This window comes from Pteropus medius, unplaced genomic scaffold (genome assembly GCF_902729225.1).
Source record: "Pteropus medius unplaced genomic scaffold, Ma_sr-lr_union100, whole genome shotgun sequence".
In the NCBI taxonomy this organism is placed as follows: Eukaryota; Metazoa; Chordata; class Mammalia; order Chiroptera; family Pteropodidae; genus Pteropus; species Pteropus medius.
Window position 1 is genome coordinate 4,148,455 of NW_024342466.1, and position 14,931 is coordinate 4,163,385.

A 14,931-nucleotide genomic window follows, 5' to 3' on the forward strand; every position below is an offset into this window, starting at 1 on the left:
AGCCGCGTGGGGAGGGGAGGGGGAATCTTCATGGGACACAGACAGGGGCGGCAGTGGGGGTCGGGGGCTGGCAGGACAGCAGGCCAACTGCCGGAGGCTCCAGGGGGGCTCCCCAAGGCCTCAGCATCCAAGTCAGAAGGGGAGCCCTCCCCAGCCCGGAGCTGCCCCCGCCCACCACCCCCACTGCGTCGACACCGGACGCCCTGTCCCCCTGCAGAGCCTGGAGAGCAGCTGGAAGCGGCACCAGGAGACCGCCCTGTACCTGCAGGGGCGTCTGCAGGCGCTAGGGCTGCAGCTCTTCGTGAAGGACCCTGTAAGAGGGTGGGCCGTGGCGACCTCAGCCCCCTCAGCCCTGCCTCCCCGCCCCGTGCCCCTCCGACACCGGACGCCAGGGCAGGCGGGGCTGGCCCCGAGCCGGCGGCTGGTGCTGAGCCTGGCCTGCCCCGCAGGAGCTCCGGCTGCCCACCATCACCACGGTGGCTGTGCCCGCTGGCTACGACTGGAGAGACATCGTCAGCTACGTGATGGACCACTTCGCCATTGAGATCACCGGCGGCCTTGGGCCCTCCACGGGGAAGGTGAGGGAAGGGCCGGCCACACCGGCCACACCGGCCACAAAAGCTAGATTCAACCCCGCATGGAGCAGATTGTGCCCATGTCCAGCCCCAGGCTGAGGTCGGTGGTCATCAGAGGGCCCAAGGCAGCAGAGGTGTCCAGCGGGAACATCATTCTCCGGACCCCAGGGATTTGGGGGGCTGACTCTAGGCAGACTGTGTCCTCCTGCCCCTTCCGCCCCAGCTGCTGAGGTCTCGGGGTACAGCCTCTCCAATGTATCCCAAACGTCCTTGCTTCTTCCGTGAGGCAGACCAGCCAGAGGCCCAGTGCCCGGCTCCAGCGGTGCCCGGGTCGGGCTGTGCTCGCTGAGAGGGCGATTCTGAGTGGCCTTTACTGGTCACCGCCCTGGGTCCCCTTCCCGAGCTCTGCGGGCTCCACCTGGGTCTGGGAGGCTCCGTGTGGCCACAGGAAGCTCTCGGCTTCCCTGGTGTACCCTGGGTAGGGGGCCCTCAGCAGAGGAGCTGCCTGCTCTGCCCAGACCTCAGCCGGGGTGGGCGGGGCCTAGGCCCCCCGACATCCATGCTGCCCACCCCCAGGTGCTGCGGATTGGCCTTCTGGGCTGCAACGCCACCAGGGAGAATGTGGACCGAGTGATCCACGCGCTGCAGGAGGCCCTGCAGCACTGCCCCAAGGGCAAGCTGTGAGCTGGGTGCCCGGCCACGCCCTCCCGGAGGAGCACGGACCGGACGGGGTGCACCAGCAGACTCTGCAAGCCGGACGGGGGCAAGCGGGGCGGGGGGTGGGGAACAGGACCAGCGGCCCTGCTCCTTCTGGGAACCTCCTGGAAATGGGCTTTGGGCTCAGGATCCTCAGCTCCTCCCAAATGAGCTACAGTCCCCTTGGGGATGCTTAATAAAGAACCCGCTGGTCACCTGTCCCCGCTGTGTGGGGTGTGCTGTGGAAGGCTCCGGCAGGGAAGTGCCACTGCTCCCTGACCGCACCCCTTTGGGGCAGCGCACCGGGCTCCCCCAGGGCTGGAAGACGGGCACGCGGGGGCCTCAGACCTCATGCCTGCAAAGCAAGGTCACACGCGCCTCCAGAGGCGCCCCACGGCCCACAAGGCTGATTTGTGATTTGAGTCACGTAGCCAAGGACTGCACGTGGCTACAGCGCACAGCCAGGACCTGTGTAGGGGTGACCTGGCACGCAGGCCAGTGCCGGCAGCCAACATCTGGGAGGCTCTTAGCCCTGGAACCGACAGGCCCTTGAGTGTACAGCTGAAGGTGGCCCCCAGCCCCAGTCTCCCCTGCTCCTTGGCTTGGCTCCCTCCCTCCCTCTGTCCCCAACTCCGCCCCTCACTCGAGGTCCCTCCCAGAAAGCTTCAGACCAGGCCCACCTCTGACCTACTCCTGACCAGGGCATGCTTCGGGCAGTCACAGCCACGGCCACATTTCCAAGTCCTCACTGGGCACAGTTGTGTCACTGGGGTGGGGACTGAGCAGACCAGCGGCTGTCCACCCCATGTGCTCACGGCCACCAGCAGAGACGGGCACTAAAGGGACACGGTCGCATCGTCTGTGATCACATCGTCCCCGAAGTCACAGGCAGGGCTGGGGGCTCCTCCAGAGCTGGCCAGAGAGCCCGGGGGCCGGACACGCAGGGCCACCTCCGTCACCTTTGGGACTCTGGCCTTTGTCCTGGGAGCAGCCCCGCCTTGGTTGGGTTTCCCGGGGAAGCAGACCCTGTGATGAGAATTCAAGTACAAGCGCCAGCGGAAGGTCCGTCCAGTCAACGCCCCTCCACCCCCGGTGCCCATCACGGTGGATCCGTGTTGCGGGAATTGGAGCCACACGGCACGCACCGCGCCCGCCTCCTGTAGAGCCCGGTGCCGTCGCGGGCGCGTGGTGCGTCTCTGTCACGACCCGCTCGTTCGTGCTGTTGGCGGACATCTGGACGATTCCGCAAGGGGCCGTCGTGCCCGAGGCGGAGTTGGGCGTTTCTGCACAGGCTCTGCGTGGCACGTTTTCATTTCCCTGGGCAAACCCCTGGGCGAGGAATTGCGGGGTCCTGCGGTAACAGGCTGCTTTACTCCGCACCCTCCCAGACACGTGAGAGGGGTCACCGTCGTTTGGCGGCGTCTCTCCTGCACAGGGAGTGACGTTGGACCTACTCTGGCTCTAACGGGCGTCTCCCTGAGGGTCGATGGTGCTGGGCATCTCTTCGTGTGCTAATCGGCCATTCGTATGTCTCCTTCCGAGAAGCGCCAGCTTGAGTAGTTTGCTCACATTGATTTTTCTTTTCGTGGCTGATCTGTGAGAGTTTTTTGAGAGATTCTGGCTACCGTCAGATCAGGTGTCGTGAGTGTTCTCTGCTTTGTGTCTTACCTGTTCTTTTTCTCAGCCGTGTCTTTCAAAGAGCAGATACTTCAGATGTGGATGAGTCCTACCCGTCCATGTTTGCTTTCGTGGTCTGTGCTGTCCGTGCCCTGTCTGGCGATCATCGGGCTGCTTCGTGGTCCTACAGGCAGCTTTTGACGTTTGCTTCAGAGACGATGGCGTCAGCTTCTGTGTGTAGTTTGTCATCCGCATCGTGTGGACTTTGTGCACCCAGTGGAAAGGGGGCCGAGGTTCGGTGTCACCCATGCTGACAACCGGTCGGCCCACCGGCGTGTCGAGCAGACCCTGCCTTTCCCCGTCTAGCTGACTCAGCCGCTCGGTCGGCTGACCACACGCTGGCCACTCCGTTCCACGCTGTTGTGTTTGGCCCCCCAGTGTCAGCGCCGAACCCCCACACACTGCAGCTTGTAGTGAAGAGGCAGGGCCTCCGACTTCGTTCTCTTTAAGGCTGTTTTTCCTATCTTGGATCCTTCGAGTTTCCATATAAATTTTAGAGTTATCTTGTCTAGAGCTCGCTGGAATTTCAGTGGGAATTGCACTAAATCTATGTATCAAGTTGAGCACAGTGGAAATCATCAAGATCTTATACGTGTTTAATTTAAAGGTTTGAAAGACCTAAACGTTAATCTAAGTATTTTAAAAATTATCCGTAATAATGTTTCCAGTTGTCAGTGCAGAGGTCTTATATGCTTTTGTTAGACGAATTTCTAGGAGTTTGCTCTTTCTCATGCTGTTGTAAATGGTACTTTAAAATATTCCTTTCCAGTGGTTTGACGTAGGGAAGCTCAGCCCTCTTTTCTCTATCAACCTTGTCTTCCAACCTCGCTAAATTCACAAAGTCTAGCGGTTTCTTAGTAGATTCCTTAGGGTTTTCTACGTAAATAATCAAGTTGTCTATGAATAAGGACAGTTTCGCTTCTGTCTCCTGATACTCACGCCCTTATTTTTACCGTCGCATCGCACGGGCGAGGACCCTACTCCGTGGAGCCTGTGACAGGCAGCTCGGGGCCCACGGTGGCCTGGGGTCTCGTGGCAGGGGCTCCTTCTCCCCCAGGGCCCCGCACCACGCCAGGTGCTGTGTTTTGAACAGTGAGCAGTTCTCTGCTGCAGAACCCCAGCTCCCACGTCAGGGCTTTCCAGAGACGCCACGTGGTGCCCCCCGTCCCGTGGGTGCCCCAGCCCGCACACCTGCAGGGTAGCCCAGCTTGCTCCAGCCCACTCGGCGCTAACCGAGCCACCCCATAAATGGACTCTCCCGGGGATGTGACACCATCTCCACAACCCACGGGGGGCACTGGGCCCCGTCCTCATTCTTCATGGCAGACGGGGCAAGGCGCGCGAACAGCTGCTCTGCGAAGTGCGTTGCTTTATTTGGGATCTCGCGTATGGTGCTGTGTCACACGAAGCAGCACGGGACACGGGTAGGGACGAGCCTGAAGTTCCAGGCCTCGTGCGGACACTCAGTTCTCAGAGTCTTAATGGCAATACACAGGAGGATGGACCCATGTCACATGGGATACACATCCCTGGAGACGAGGCGGCTGCTCCGGGAGGCCCACTGTCCAGCGACCCCTTCGTCTTCCATGAGGCCGCCCCCCAGACTGTCGCTGGGGACAACGTCCCTCCGCCCCCTGGACTGTCGCTGGGGACGACGTCCCTCCGCCACCAGCCACGACCTAAGGTGAAGCCCGGCCCTTTCCGCTGAGGTCCCGGGCGGCCCGCTCAGCAGCCCTCGCGGCCCAGCGTCCTGGTCTTCTGGAAGATGCTCTGCATGGCGGACACCCGGTCCTCATCCTGGATGTGGAAGACCTGAATCCGGGTAAGACGGGACAAGGCTTTCACGATGTCTGGGAATCACAATGCGTGGGGGCGTTTGCTCCCACCACTGGCCTTCTGCCTGTGGACGCCTCTGGTGCTCCTTCTGTGGACCCCACTCTATAGTGCTCTGGTCTCTCCTCAATGTGCTGCATTTGAGGGGCTCACACCCAGGAGAGGGGCCCTGCAGGTGCCGCAGTAAATTGAGGCTGCTGGCCCCCTCCAAGCATCACCGGGTGTGCCTCCTATATGGGAGGGCTGACTGGGCCTTCCTGGGGACGCTGGGGTGGGGACTCAAAGAGCTGCTGCTGGAAATGGGAATTATGAGGTGCTGGCAGAGCAGAACCCCAACACTCATGGGAGGGGACGTGGGGCTCCTGGGTGCAGGGTGCAGCAGGAACTGCCCCGCGAGGCCCAGGCAGGCCACACCTCTTCATGAGGGATGGAGCCCAGGGTGGCGGCTGGGGCTCTAAGCGCTGTCAGCAGGGGTTTGGGGTGGCTCTGGGGACGGGGAGGGCCTGGACATGCTGCCCTGGTTCCCAGACAGTGGCCCTGGGCTCGCGGGTCACTGGTGGGCGGGGCACTCGGGACCTGCCTGACCCCGCCCCCCCACAGCACATTCCACCCTGACAGACCCTCTCGTGTCCGGAGCCCTGACCTGACCCAGCCTTGCTCCAGCTCCGGACCCCAGGAGGGTGGTCCGGGGCTCTGTGCCCACCGCGTGTGACCCTGGGCCAGCCCGAGGCCCCTCAGCGGGCCGTGCCCACCTTGTCCAGCAGGACGTCGAAGTAGGCGGTGGCCCAGTAGGCGGGGTCGTTGGCGGGCAGCTGCAGGAGCCGGACCCCTGCATAACAGGCCGGGGCGGGGCTGGTGCCCAGGTGTGACGGATGAGGGACGCTTCGGCTGGCTGGCTTAAGAGCCCACGCGCTGGTGCAGAGGGCTGGCAGGCTGCTGCCCCTGCACAGGTCCTGCCCGCCGGGAGGCGGCGGGTGGGCAGCTTCTCTCCTCGGGAGTGGCTGTGTGGTGGCAGGTGAGCAGCACCACCAGCAGGTGCACACGGCGCTCTGCAGTTGGCTCAGTCCGGCTGAATAGCTACAGGCTCCATTGGCAGCACTGCCTGCTGAGACGAGGATCAGGCGCGCCACAGGCTCTCAGCTTTCGGCTACCGGGCCAAGGCGCCTCGGCAGCCGCCCAGCAGTGCTTTCTCCAGTTCACACGCCTTCCTGGAAGGCTGCCCCAGAAGGCAGGCTCCGACTCTATCCTGCTGATCTGCCTCCCCAGGGCGCCCCAGCGCGGCGCCCCCAGCTTCCCCTCTCCCCCTTATATCCCCACCCCACTTCACACCTCCTCCTCAAGCCTCCTGGCTCAAGACAGTGCCCCTCATTGGCACCCCACCAGCACCAGGATTTGCCTTTTTCGTCTTGGGGCCAAGGTCCCTGCCTCCTCTGGGCCTCACGCCCCACCCCCACGGAAGTCCTGCTCAAGCTCAGCTGTGCGGGCCCTGTGGCCTGTGCCCAGAACACGTCTGAAAGCCACAGCCGGACTCGCCCGGCCCCCCAGGCTCCCTCGCCCACCCTTGGCCGGGAGTCCCCTCGCCAGGGGCCCCCTCCTGTCACACAGTCTACTGGCCTTTCACCCCTAGTTCACTTGGGGCTCTACGGTGTGTCAGACCCCCAAGGTGGGGATGGAGCCTGAGAGGGGCGGTGGGTGGCCGGAGGTCACACGAGGTCACACAAGGACTCATGGCAGAGCCTTCTGAGCAAGCTCAGGCCGCCTCCCCTCACCCGCACCCTGTCCATGGAGCAGCACCCCACAGCCCCACACCCGCTCGCCTGGGCAGAGACCCAGAGACCCCGCAGCCCTCTGACCCCGCACTGGCCAGCCCCCCGTTCTTCTCAGCACCTGACACTGCAGAGCCCTAGGAGGACATGGCACCCAGCAGCCAGGGAGCCGCAGAGAAGGGTGCGGGTTGGGCTGGTCCCACTCAGAGGGGGGCTGGCCGGCACCACTCACAGACTCCAGGCTGGAGGGCAGGGGCCTTGCGGGGAGCGCCCACGGTGACACAGGCTGGTGGGAGCTGGTTCTGTGCGACCCACCCCCAAGGTCAGATTGAAGGGCACACGCCGGGTCTGGGAGGCCCCCCAGGGTCGCCAGCCCTGGGATGGCGAAGGCAGGCCTGAGGTGCCACCACACACTCCGCAGCAGGCGTCACTCATGAGCCTGGGCCTCCCGGGGACGCGAGCAAGGCCTCGGAGCCCCCTGACATGAGCTCACTCCAGGCCGTCCACCGGTCAGAGATGGCCCCAACTGGGCCCCCTGGGAGTCGACGCAGGCCCAACAGGGTGGGAGCAGGGCCCACACCCCCCACGCACCTGCAGGTGGCTGAAGGTCAGGCCAGGGCTCTGGCCACCATCACACCAGCTCTCGTGGTTGATGCGGTCCAGGATGGAGAGGCTGTCCAGCCGGTGGCCCGGGAGAGTGCCCAGCGCACTGAGCAGCCTGTCGAGCAGGTAGTCCGTGGAGACCCTGGAGTGCAGAGACATGCTGCCACGCTCAGCGTCCGCCTGGCCGGGCATTTGCAGGCACCCTGCATCCACCGCTAAGCCCCAGAAAGAAGGGCGCGGCTCCTGTGGCCACCCCGGGTGGTGAGCCTCTCAGGCCCCGGACAGCCCAGGCACGTGAAGGGCTGTCACCGTGAAACAGCCGGTTTTCGCTTAGACGCCCAGGCCCCAGGGCATGGGGGACGGGGGTGCCTCCGGGGCTGCTGGCCCTTTTGTGGGGACAGGAAGGTGCCACTCTCACCTGCCCTGGGTGGAGCAGGAGCTCCTGGTCCCTGTCAGGGGTACAAGTGGAGCCACCCCAGCCTGGCGTGGGGTGACATATCTGCTCTGTGTGCCATTCCGGAAGCCAGCCTCCAGCCTGCAGCTGCAGACCACCGAGGGGCTCAGAATCTCGGCCACCAGCTGTGCCCACAGCACAGGGCAGCGCACCCCGCAGGCACCGCGTGCTTGCTGAGTGACTGAAGGGGGACCTGGGGACAGTGCCCTCGTGGGCCCCATGCTCTGTGCAGTATTGGTACTGGACAGTCAGCTGCCCACACACCGAGTCCTTGACGGACGGGGCACAGAAAGGCCGTTCCGTTTACTTGCAAAAAATGAGTCTGCTCTGCCGAGCCCAGCCAACCCTTCCTCGGGGCTGGTGGCCACCCCCACCCTGGACACAGCCCCGCTCTGTGCGAAGCCGAGTCAGATGTGCGGGTGTAGGCGGGGAAGGGGGGGGCGTGGAGTGGCTCTCAGGCACTGCCAAGAGGTCCCTGCAGCTGACAGCCGCAGGGGGGCATAACCGGCTTTCCAAATGTCACCAGCTTCTAAGAATCGACTCAACTGCACAGCGACCCTGCGCCTCGACACTGGCACTCCTGGGGCGCCACCCAGGCGTGAGAGCTGGCAGGGGAGTCCCTGGCCAAACCCAGGCTGGCGAAGGGCCTGCATGCAGAGCATCGCATCTACATGGGGCTCACGGGCCCTTGGAGCGGGGTGGCCAGGGGCGCTCGCCTCCGCCCTGCACCTCCCCTCACTCCTCCCGCTCACAGAAATACTCAGGCCTCCCTGTCCCTGAAGATGCCCCACCCTCACCTCGCAAGCTGCTGGGGCAGAGACCGGAGGACCCCAGGAGGGGCTGGGGCTCCCAGGTCAGGCAGGGGAGGGAGCATCCGCAGCTAAACACTGTGGGCGGGGGACTCCAGGGAGAGGGGACCCTAACCTGGAGAGCAGCCCGGAAGGAGACCTGCGCCGAGTCCCAGTGCTCACTACTCACCCTCACTGTCGGGGGAGGGGGGTTCCCCGAAGCCCCAGGAATCTGCTGAGGCCCTGGACAAGTCGCCGGCCCTTGCTGCCTTCCCTCTGCACCCCCTCCCTGGGCTGGTAATGAAAGGTCCCACCAGGGCGGCCTTCTCCATGATCAGGCCAGGCGCTGGCCGGCCCACCCCCTTGGCAGGAGGCAAAGGGCACAGCTCCACCCCCCAGAGCCCCGAGAGGGGAGCGCCAGCAGCGGGGAGCGGGCATTCCGGCCAGATCCCAAAGTCACCTGAGGCCCCAGTGACCTCCGTGGTTCAGATGCCCATGGGGCAAGCGGGAGGGGCGCCCCGCAGGTTCTCCCTCCGGGAGTGGGGGCGCACTGGGTAGCACCCCCTTCCCGCCGGCTCCCAGGGGTCACTGTACCTCCAGAGCTGGGGGCTCGCTGGCACGAGGGCCACCCCCTGGCCCGTGATCCTCTTCAGGCTGCCTTCAGGGAACCCGGGCGTCAGCTGGGCCCTGTCCAGGGCCGGCGCTGGGCGCCTGCTGGGCACCACGGGCACCACATGGAAGCGGATCGTCCTCCAGCCTCCGGACACGAGCAGGGACAGGCCGAGCTCCTCCTCCCTCAGGCTGCCCACCGTCAGAGAACCTGCAACGGCCGGCCTGCCTGCTGGCCCCTCGTCCGTGCCCGACACTCGGGGCTGCTGCCACTGTGCCCACCGCCCTCCCCGCCCCCGCCCCCATGACCCCTCGCCTCTCCCTCCCCCCTCCGCAGCCCTCGCCCTCTCCTGCCCCCCTGCGGCCCCTCGCCCCCCTCGCCCCCTTGCCCCTCAGCCTCCCGCTCCCCCCGCAGGCCCTCGCTTTCAACAGTGTCCATCTGGAACCCAGCACACGCTCGCACAGCTGTTACAGGCAAACTGCGCCCCCAAATTCACGTGTGGAAGCCCAGACCCCAGCACCTCAGACTGCTCTGTTTGGGGATGGGGTCGCCACAGGAGCGATAAGGCAGCGAGGCCTTAGGGCAGGCACTGAGCTGCTGAGGTGGGGCCTGGTGAAGAGACAGCCTGATTCCCGCCCAGAGAGGAGGCCCTGTGAGGACACGGTGACAGGGTCGTCACACCAGGGACAGAGGCCCCAGGAGGGACCAAGCTGCCCGGCCTGGGAGCCGTGAGGGTGAGGCTCTGTCGCTGAAGCTGCCCGCCGGCCACCAGCAGCGTGGACCGGTCAGTAGGGCGGTGCCCAATCCCCGTTGACGGCAGCACCTGCACCCCGGGTTTCCTTCAGGTGCCCAGGTCAGAAACGTCCTTGTCACCCTGTCACCTCAACTCCGCACTCCAGTGCCCCGTCTGCTGGCCACGGCTCCCAGGCCTCCTGAGCCTGCGGACTCCGCTGTGCCCTGTGGCCGGCCCCCCGCAGCCCAGGCCCCTCCCACCGGCCGCCCTTCTGCTGTCGATGGGCAGCAGCCGCCCGGGCCGGGCCGGGAGAGTCATCCAAGAGGAGCAGCTGGGCCCCAGGGTGGGGGTCCTCGGCAGTGGTCCTAGGGCACACCCTTGACCTGGGGGTCCTTCCTGCACGCCCTCCCCCCAGTTCCCCCGATGCCCCAGGTGGCTATCTGCTGGGGGAGGGGACGGAGCATGCTAACTCTTCTCTCTGAGTGGCTTGTGTGCCAGGCTGCACCCCAAGGCTGAGTCACCCCCAGTACCTCTTTGGTCTTCAGGAAATGACTTGGGGTACGTGCCTTTGTGACCTGGCACCCCTGTCCTGGGCCCACGTCCCCCAGATGCTGACTGGTCGTGAGCCCCCCGCAGAAGACAGTCTTTGCTGCTGGGACACTTCGCTCAGTGTTGCAGGAGGTCGGTCCCACCCACCCAGCCGCCTGAGCCAGTGAGAGGCTGGGGCTGGGGCTGCCACAGCCGGCCCCTGGGCGCAGCCTCTGACCTGGGCTCCTGATCACATCTGCTCGCGACCGCCCACCGCCCTGAGGGCCCCTGGTGCCCAGCTCAGATGCCCCCCACGGGAGGCCGGTGGGGAGCAGCAAGCTGGTGCCCAGCGCCCGGAAGGCCCCACCCAGAAGGCTGACAGGGGACAAGCCTGGCCCCCTGGATTCCGCTCAGCACCCTGGGGGGTGGGGGACGCAGCCCAGGGCCCACTCCCCTAACACAGAGCCCCCATGGGTCACTGGGCCGAGGACCAGGGAGGTGGGGGCACCAATACTCCTTGTCTTTCTCCCTCAGTTGTGCCTCCCCCCAAAAAAACAAACTAATACCAGAGGGAGTGAGGAGGGTGAGCTGAGCATGCTGGGGCGTCCACACCACACCCTGACCAACGCTGGCCCAGCACTGACCCCCTGCCCCAGCCCAGCCCAGCGAGGGTGCCAGATCAGAGGTCAGGAGCCCAACCAGCTGGGGCTCAGACGGCCTGTCCCAAAGGGTGTCCCCAGCATGTGCCTTGGAGAAAGCTCTCCGTGGCTTGTGAGGGTGGGAGCCACACTCCTGGGGGCCCAACCCCCATATGCAGACCCCTGTCCCCAGTCCCCTGCCGGGTACCTCCTGGCACCCAGCCCGGGGCAGGTCCTGTTCCTACCGCCCGGGGTCACTCCACCCCCCAAATGTGCCTCGGTTTTCCCATCACGTGATGGGAAAAAAGGGTTCGGTGACCCCAGCTCCTCCCAGTCACAGGTGCCTGCCAGGCAAAGCCGGGTGGCTTTCGTTTTTCTTCTGTCATGGGTCACACATTGGTCCACGAAATGGTGGCAGGAGAGGTGACCAGCCCCCCCTCCCCGCCCCAGCTCCTCCCCCACCTCCGTCTGGCCTGGTCTCACCGGTTTCTGGGGTGGGTGGGGCAGCCTGAACCCTGTCACCTGGGGCGGCACACTTCCTTGAGGGAAGTGTCAGGGAGCTATGCCTGGAATCCCCAGCTCTGGCGGTCAGCCTGGGTGTGGCCATGGGGACCTGGGGAAGGCGGGGACAGGCCCAGCAGCCCAGCATGTGCCCGAGGGGCTGGGCAGAGCCTCGTGCCCACCAGCTGGTGGGTCTGTCTCTCGGAAGGGCAGAGGGCCTGAGGTGACAGGGACAGGCGGAGGAAAGGGCCCTGCCGAGCACCCTCAGTAGCTGGCAGGCTGAGAGGAGCCACAGGGTGTCTGTGGGTGGGGCTCTGTGAGCCCCATGACGTCCTGGCCACCTGGGAGGGCGATGTTCGTCATCACCCCGGAGATAGGGGTCACCTGCCCCAGGTCACCAGGTAGGCCTGGGGTTGGGCCCGAGTCGCAAGCCGCCTCTCCTGTGTTACAAGTCTGTCCAGAAGCCCGGCCACTGTCTGAATCGTCCGTGTTGGCACACAAGCGGTGCCCGGCTTCCCCAGGACCCATGGGAGCACCTAGCAGGAAAGGCTGGTCCTGTGGGCCCAAGTGGCTGAGGTCCCCATGCCACGAGGTGGGCCCGAGACTGGGCGTGCAGCTGGACCTAGGCTCCGCGCGCTGGGCAGCCTGGGGCAGGCCGCTGTCCCGCGGTGGGCTGACTATCCTCACTCAGCGGTCACACAGAGGTGAGAGAGGGTCATTCTGTTCGGCCCCCAGTGCGTGCCAGCACGACCCGACGTCTTTTCCCCGACCCCCAGGAGGACGGGCTCCCTATCCTGGGTCCCCACTGACCTGGGCCCTGCGTGGGCTGTGCCCGCCCTACCAGCCCCTCGGGATCTAGGCAGCCCCAGCTGCAGGGAGGCCCATGACTTCCCGCCCTGCCCACCTTGGGGCTCAGCATCCTCCAGATCACACCAACAATGCCCCAGAGGAGAAACTGAGGCCACAGCCCTGGCTCGCCTGCACGTACGCGGCCACAGAGCCCGCTCGAGGCCCAAGACACCAGGCAGCAGCTGGACCGTAAGTCGAAACAGACCTGTGTGCGCGTGTGTGTATGCTCACCCCCACGTTCACGTGTGCACACTCACGCAGGCACACCCATGCACACAGACACACCCATGCACGCAGGCGCACAGGCCTTCCAACGCAGTGGGTGTGGGGACAGCTGAGGACTGTCACATCCAGCTGGGACTGATCACAGAGCCGCCTGCCGAGCACCGTGTCAGGACCCTCATCCAGCAGATCAACCGGAAAGTGACACGCTGGTCAGTTTCCAGCCGCTTAAAAAGTAACGTCCATTAAAAGGTTACTACTAAGGTGTAAAGTTCAGTAATGTGAAACGCGTTTTCCTAGAACTAGAGGGGCCTCAGAGCGACATCCCCCACCCACGTGCCCCTGACATGCACACAGCACTGCACACGGGTGCACCCCACACCGTCACGCACGCGTGCACCCCGCACCGCCGTCCCTCACGTGTGTGCAGCACGGTCCCACCCATTACCTGGCGTTATGAGGCCGTGATGCTTGCAGTGCACAATGGCAGCCACCAGAAGGTCCTTGAGGACGCGCAGGACCTTGCTGGGCACAATGTGGCCAGAGCACTGGGCGCTGCCATCCGAGCAGGGGTCAAAGACATCGTCAGTCGTCCAGGGCTCCAGGCCGACCCCGCCCCTAGGGACACCCAGGCGGCAGGTCACAGGGCCATCGCCTGTCTCCGCGGCCCCTTGCTCCTCCACCAGGAGGGCTTCGGCCGCCACCCTCAGCGGCACCTCCATGTCCAGCAGGCCGTCCGAGGAGCGCAGGGCAAACTGGAAGGCCCCCAGGTCCCGGGAGTAATCCACGAGGAAGCGGGGGTCCAGGGCGCGCGCCCGCTCCAGCACCGTGAGCAGCACGTTCTCCGCCTGCTGGTAGTCCCGTGCCCGAGGCGCCGCCCGCGAGCGGAGGGCCCGCAGGTAGTGGTGCCACAGAGACACCTGCACGGCCATGGCGTTCCGGGCTGCGTTCCGGGCCGAGGGGCAGCCCTTGAGGACGGCGGGAGGGAGCGAGGGAGGCAGCAGATCCCCAGGTGGGGCAGCAGCTCCCCGAGAGCAGAGCGGAACTCCAGAGAGACTGCGGCAGCAGGGTGAATACCTGGAGGGGAACAAGCCTTTGAAGCCTTTGAAGTGGGAGTGAGTCAGTCACCACGAGCAGGAATGTCACAGGAGGGGGCGGCCCCTCCAGGCTCCTCCCCACGTCCCACACACTCTGCCTCTTGGCCCAGGGCACAGGTCCCCCGCCCCCGCAGGCCCGGCCTCCTCCCGCCTGCTGTCCCTGGCAGGGGGGCCTGCCTCAGGCGGTCCCCTCCCGTACCCCAGCAGCAGCCGCCTGTGCCATCAGGGCCCCCACAGCCGACCGGGGCTTGGGCACACGGCACCCCCTCTGTCAGGTGGCAAAGGCGAGGCAGGGCCCTGGCTGCCCCAGACCCTGAGTGTCTCTCTCTGAGGCAGCCTGAAGCCACCAGCCTGGGCTGAAGACTGCGTTTCCACAGCGACCCACACACCCCATCAGGCACCTGTGCCCCTAGGAGCCTCAGACCCCAAGTCCAGGTGTGCACCCTGCCTCCTCCCCGACAAGGCCTGCGTCCTCCTGCCCTGGGCCCACAGGCTGCCCACCCCCCACCCCACCCAGTCCTCACCTTGAGAGGACCTGGCACCCACCTGAGACTGGAGCTGGAAAGCCCCGCCATGCCCGCCCCTCCCGCACCTGTGCTGGGCGCCCTTCCTGGCCCAGCGCCTCCCCACTCAGGGCCCTGCACCCCAGCCAGCAAGTGGGAGCCGCCCCCGTGACCGTTGGCCCCGCCAGGCCGTCTGTGGGCGCCCAGTGCTCCCTGCCAGAGCTTCTGTAAACAGCTATCACGGAGAGTCCCCCAGATGCTATGACTGAGGTGCCGCCCACAGCCCCCCAGGGAGCCTGGGGCCTCAGCCATGCATGGGCCTCAGATGCAGGCAGCTGTGGGCAGAGCCAGGATCCAGGGCGCTCACTTCTGGGTGCTCGCAAGCCTTTCGAGGAGCTGCAGCCCCAGCGAGCGAGTCTCTGCTCTGTACCGCCAGGACGGGGAGCTCACTTCCTCCTGGGGGAGCCCCTGGAGACAGCTTGCTTCTGCGCCTGGCCCAGAGCACGCGTGCTTCTCCGATTCCATGGCCCACGTGCCCTCGCGCGCCCCCCAGCCCTGCGCCCCACTGTCCCGACACCCCACTGTCCCCACACCCTGCCCTTTGCACGGCCGTCCATCTCCAGGGCACTCTGGCCTGTGGGGAGGGCATCGCTTCGGAGGAGCTGGTCCTGCGGCCTCACGCTGACCCTCCGTCCCCGGAGTCGGGTCCTCGTGTCCCTCCAGCTCCGCTTTCCCAAGAATCTCACAAGTGTCCCCTGAATTCCCCAGGGCGGCCCAGCGACCCAAGTACCCAGGGCTCAGAGCCAGACAAGCTGCCCAGCAGCTGAGCATGGGGCAGCGCCTGCGCTAGGCTGCGGG

The 14,931-nt window shown here is 65.6% G+C and overlaps 2 protein-coding genes across 2 annotated transcripts in view; one reads left to right on the forward strand and one right to left on the reverse strand.

Moving 5' to 3' along the window:
- The window catches only part of AGXT (alanine--glyoxylate aminotransferase), an 8,314-nt gene extending 6,828 nt beyond the window's left edge, over positions 1-1,486 (forward strand). Inside the window, exons 9-11 of the mRNA XM_039861043.1 lie at positions 218-313; positions 450-578; positions 1,152-1,486. Coding sequence (XP_039716977.1) covers positions 218-313; positions 450-578; positions 1,152-1,259 — 333 coding nt within the window. The 3' untranslated portion in view covers positions 1,260-1,486. The remainder of the gene's footprint in view (positions 1-217; positions 314-449; positions 579-1,151) is intronic.
- Positions 1,487-4,300: 2,814 nt separating this feature from the next.
- On the reverse strand, positions 4,301-13,423 carry MAB21L4 (mab-21 like 4). Its single transcript, XM_039861062.1, has 4 exons — positions 12,922-13,423; positions 8,987-9,212; positions 7,139-7,292; positions 4,301-4,766 (listed from the first exon to the last, which is right to left on the reverse strand). The coding sequence occupies exons 1-4, from the start codon at positions 13,403-13,405 to the stop codon at positions 4,674-4,676; spliced, it is 957 nt and encodes a 318-aa protein (XP_039716996.1). The 5' UTR covers positions 13,406-13,423; the 3' UTR covers positions 4,301-4,673.
- Between the last annotated feature and the right edge of the window lie 1,508 nt (positions 13,424-14,931).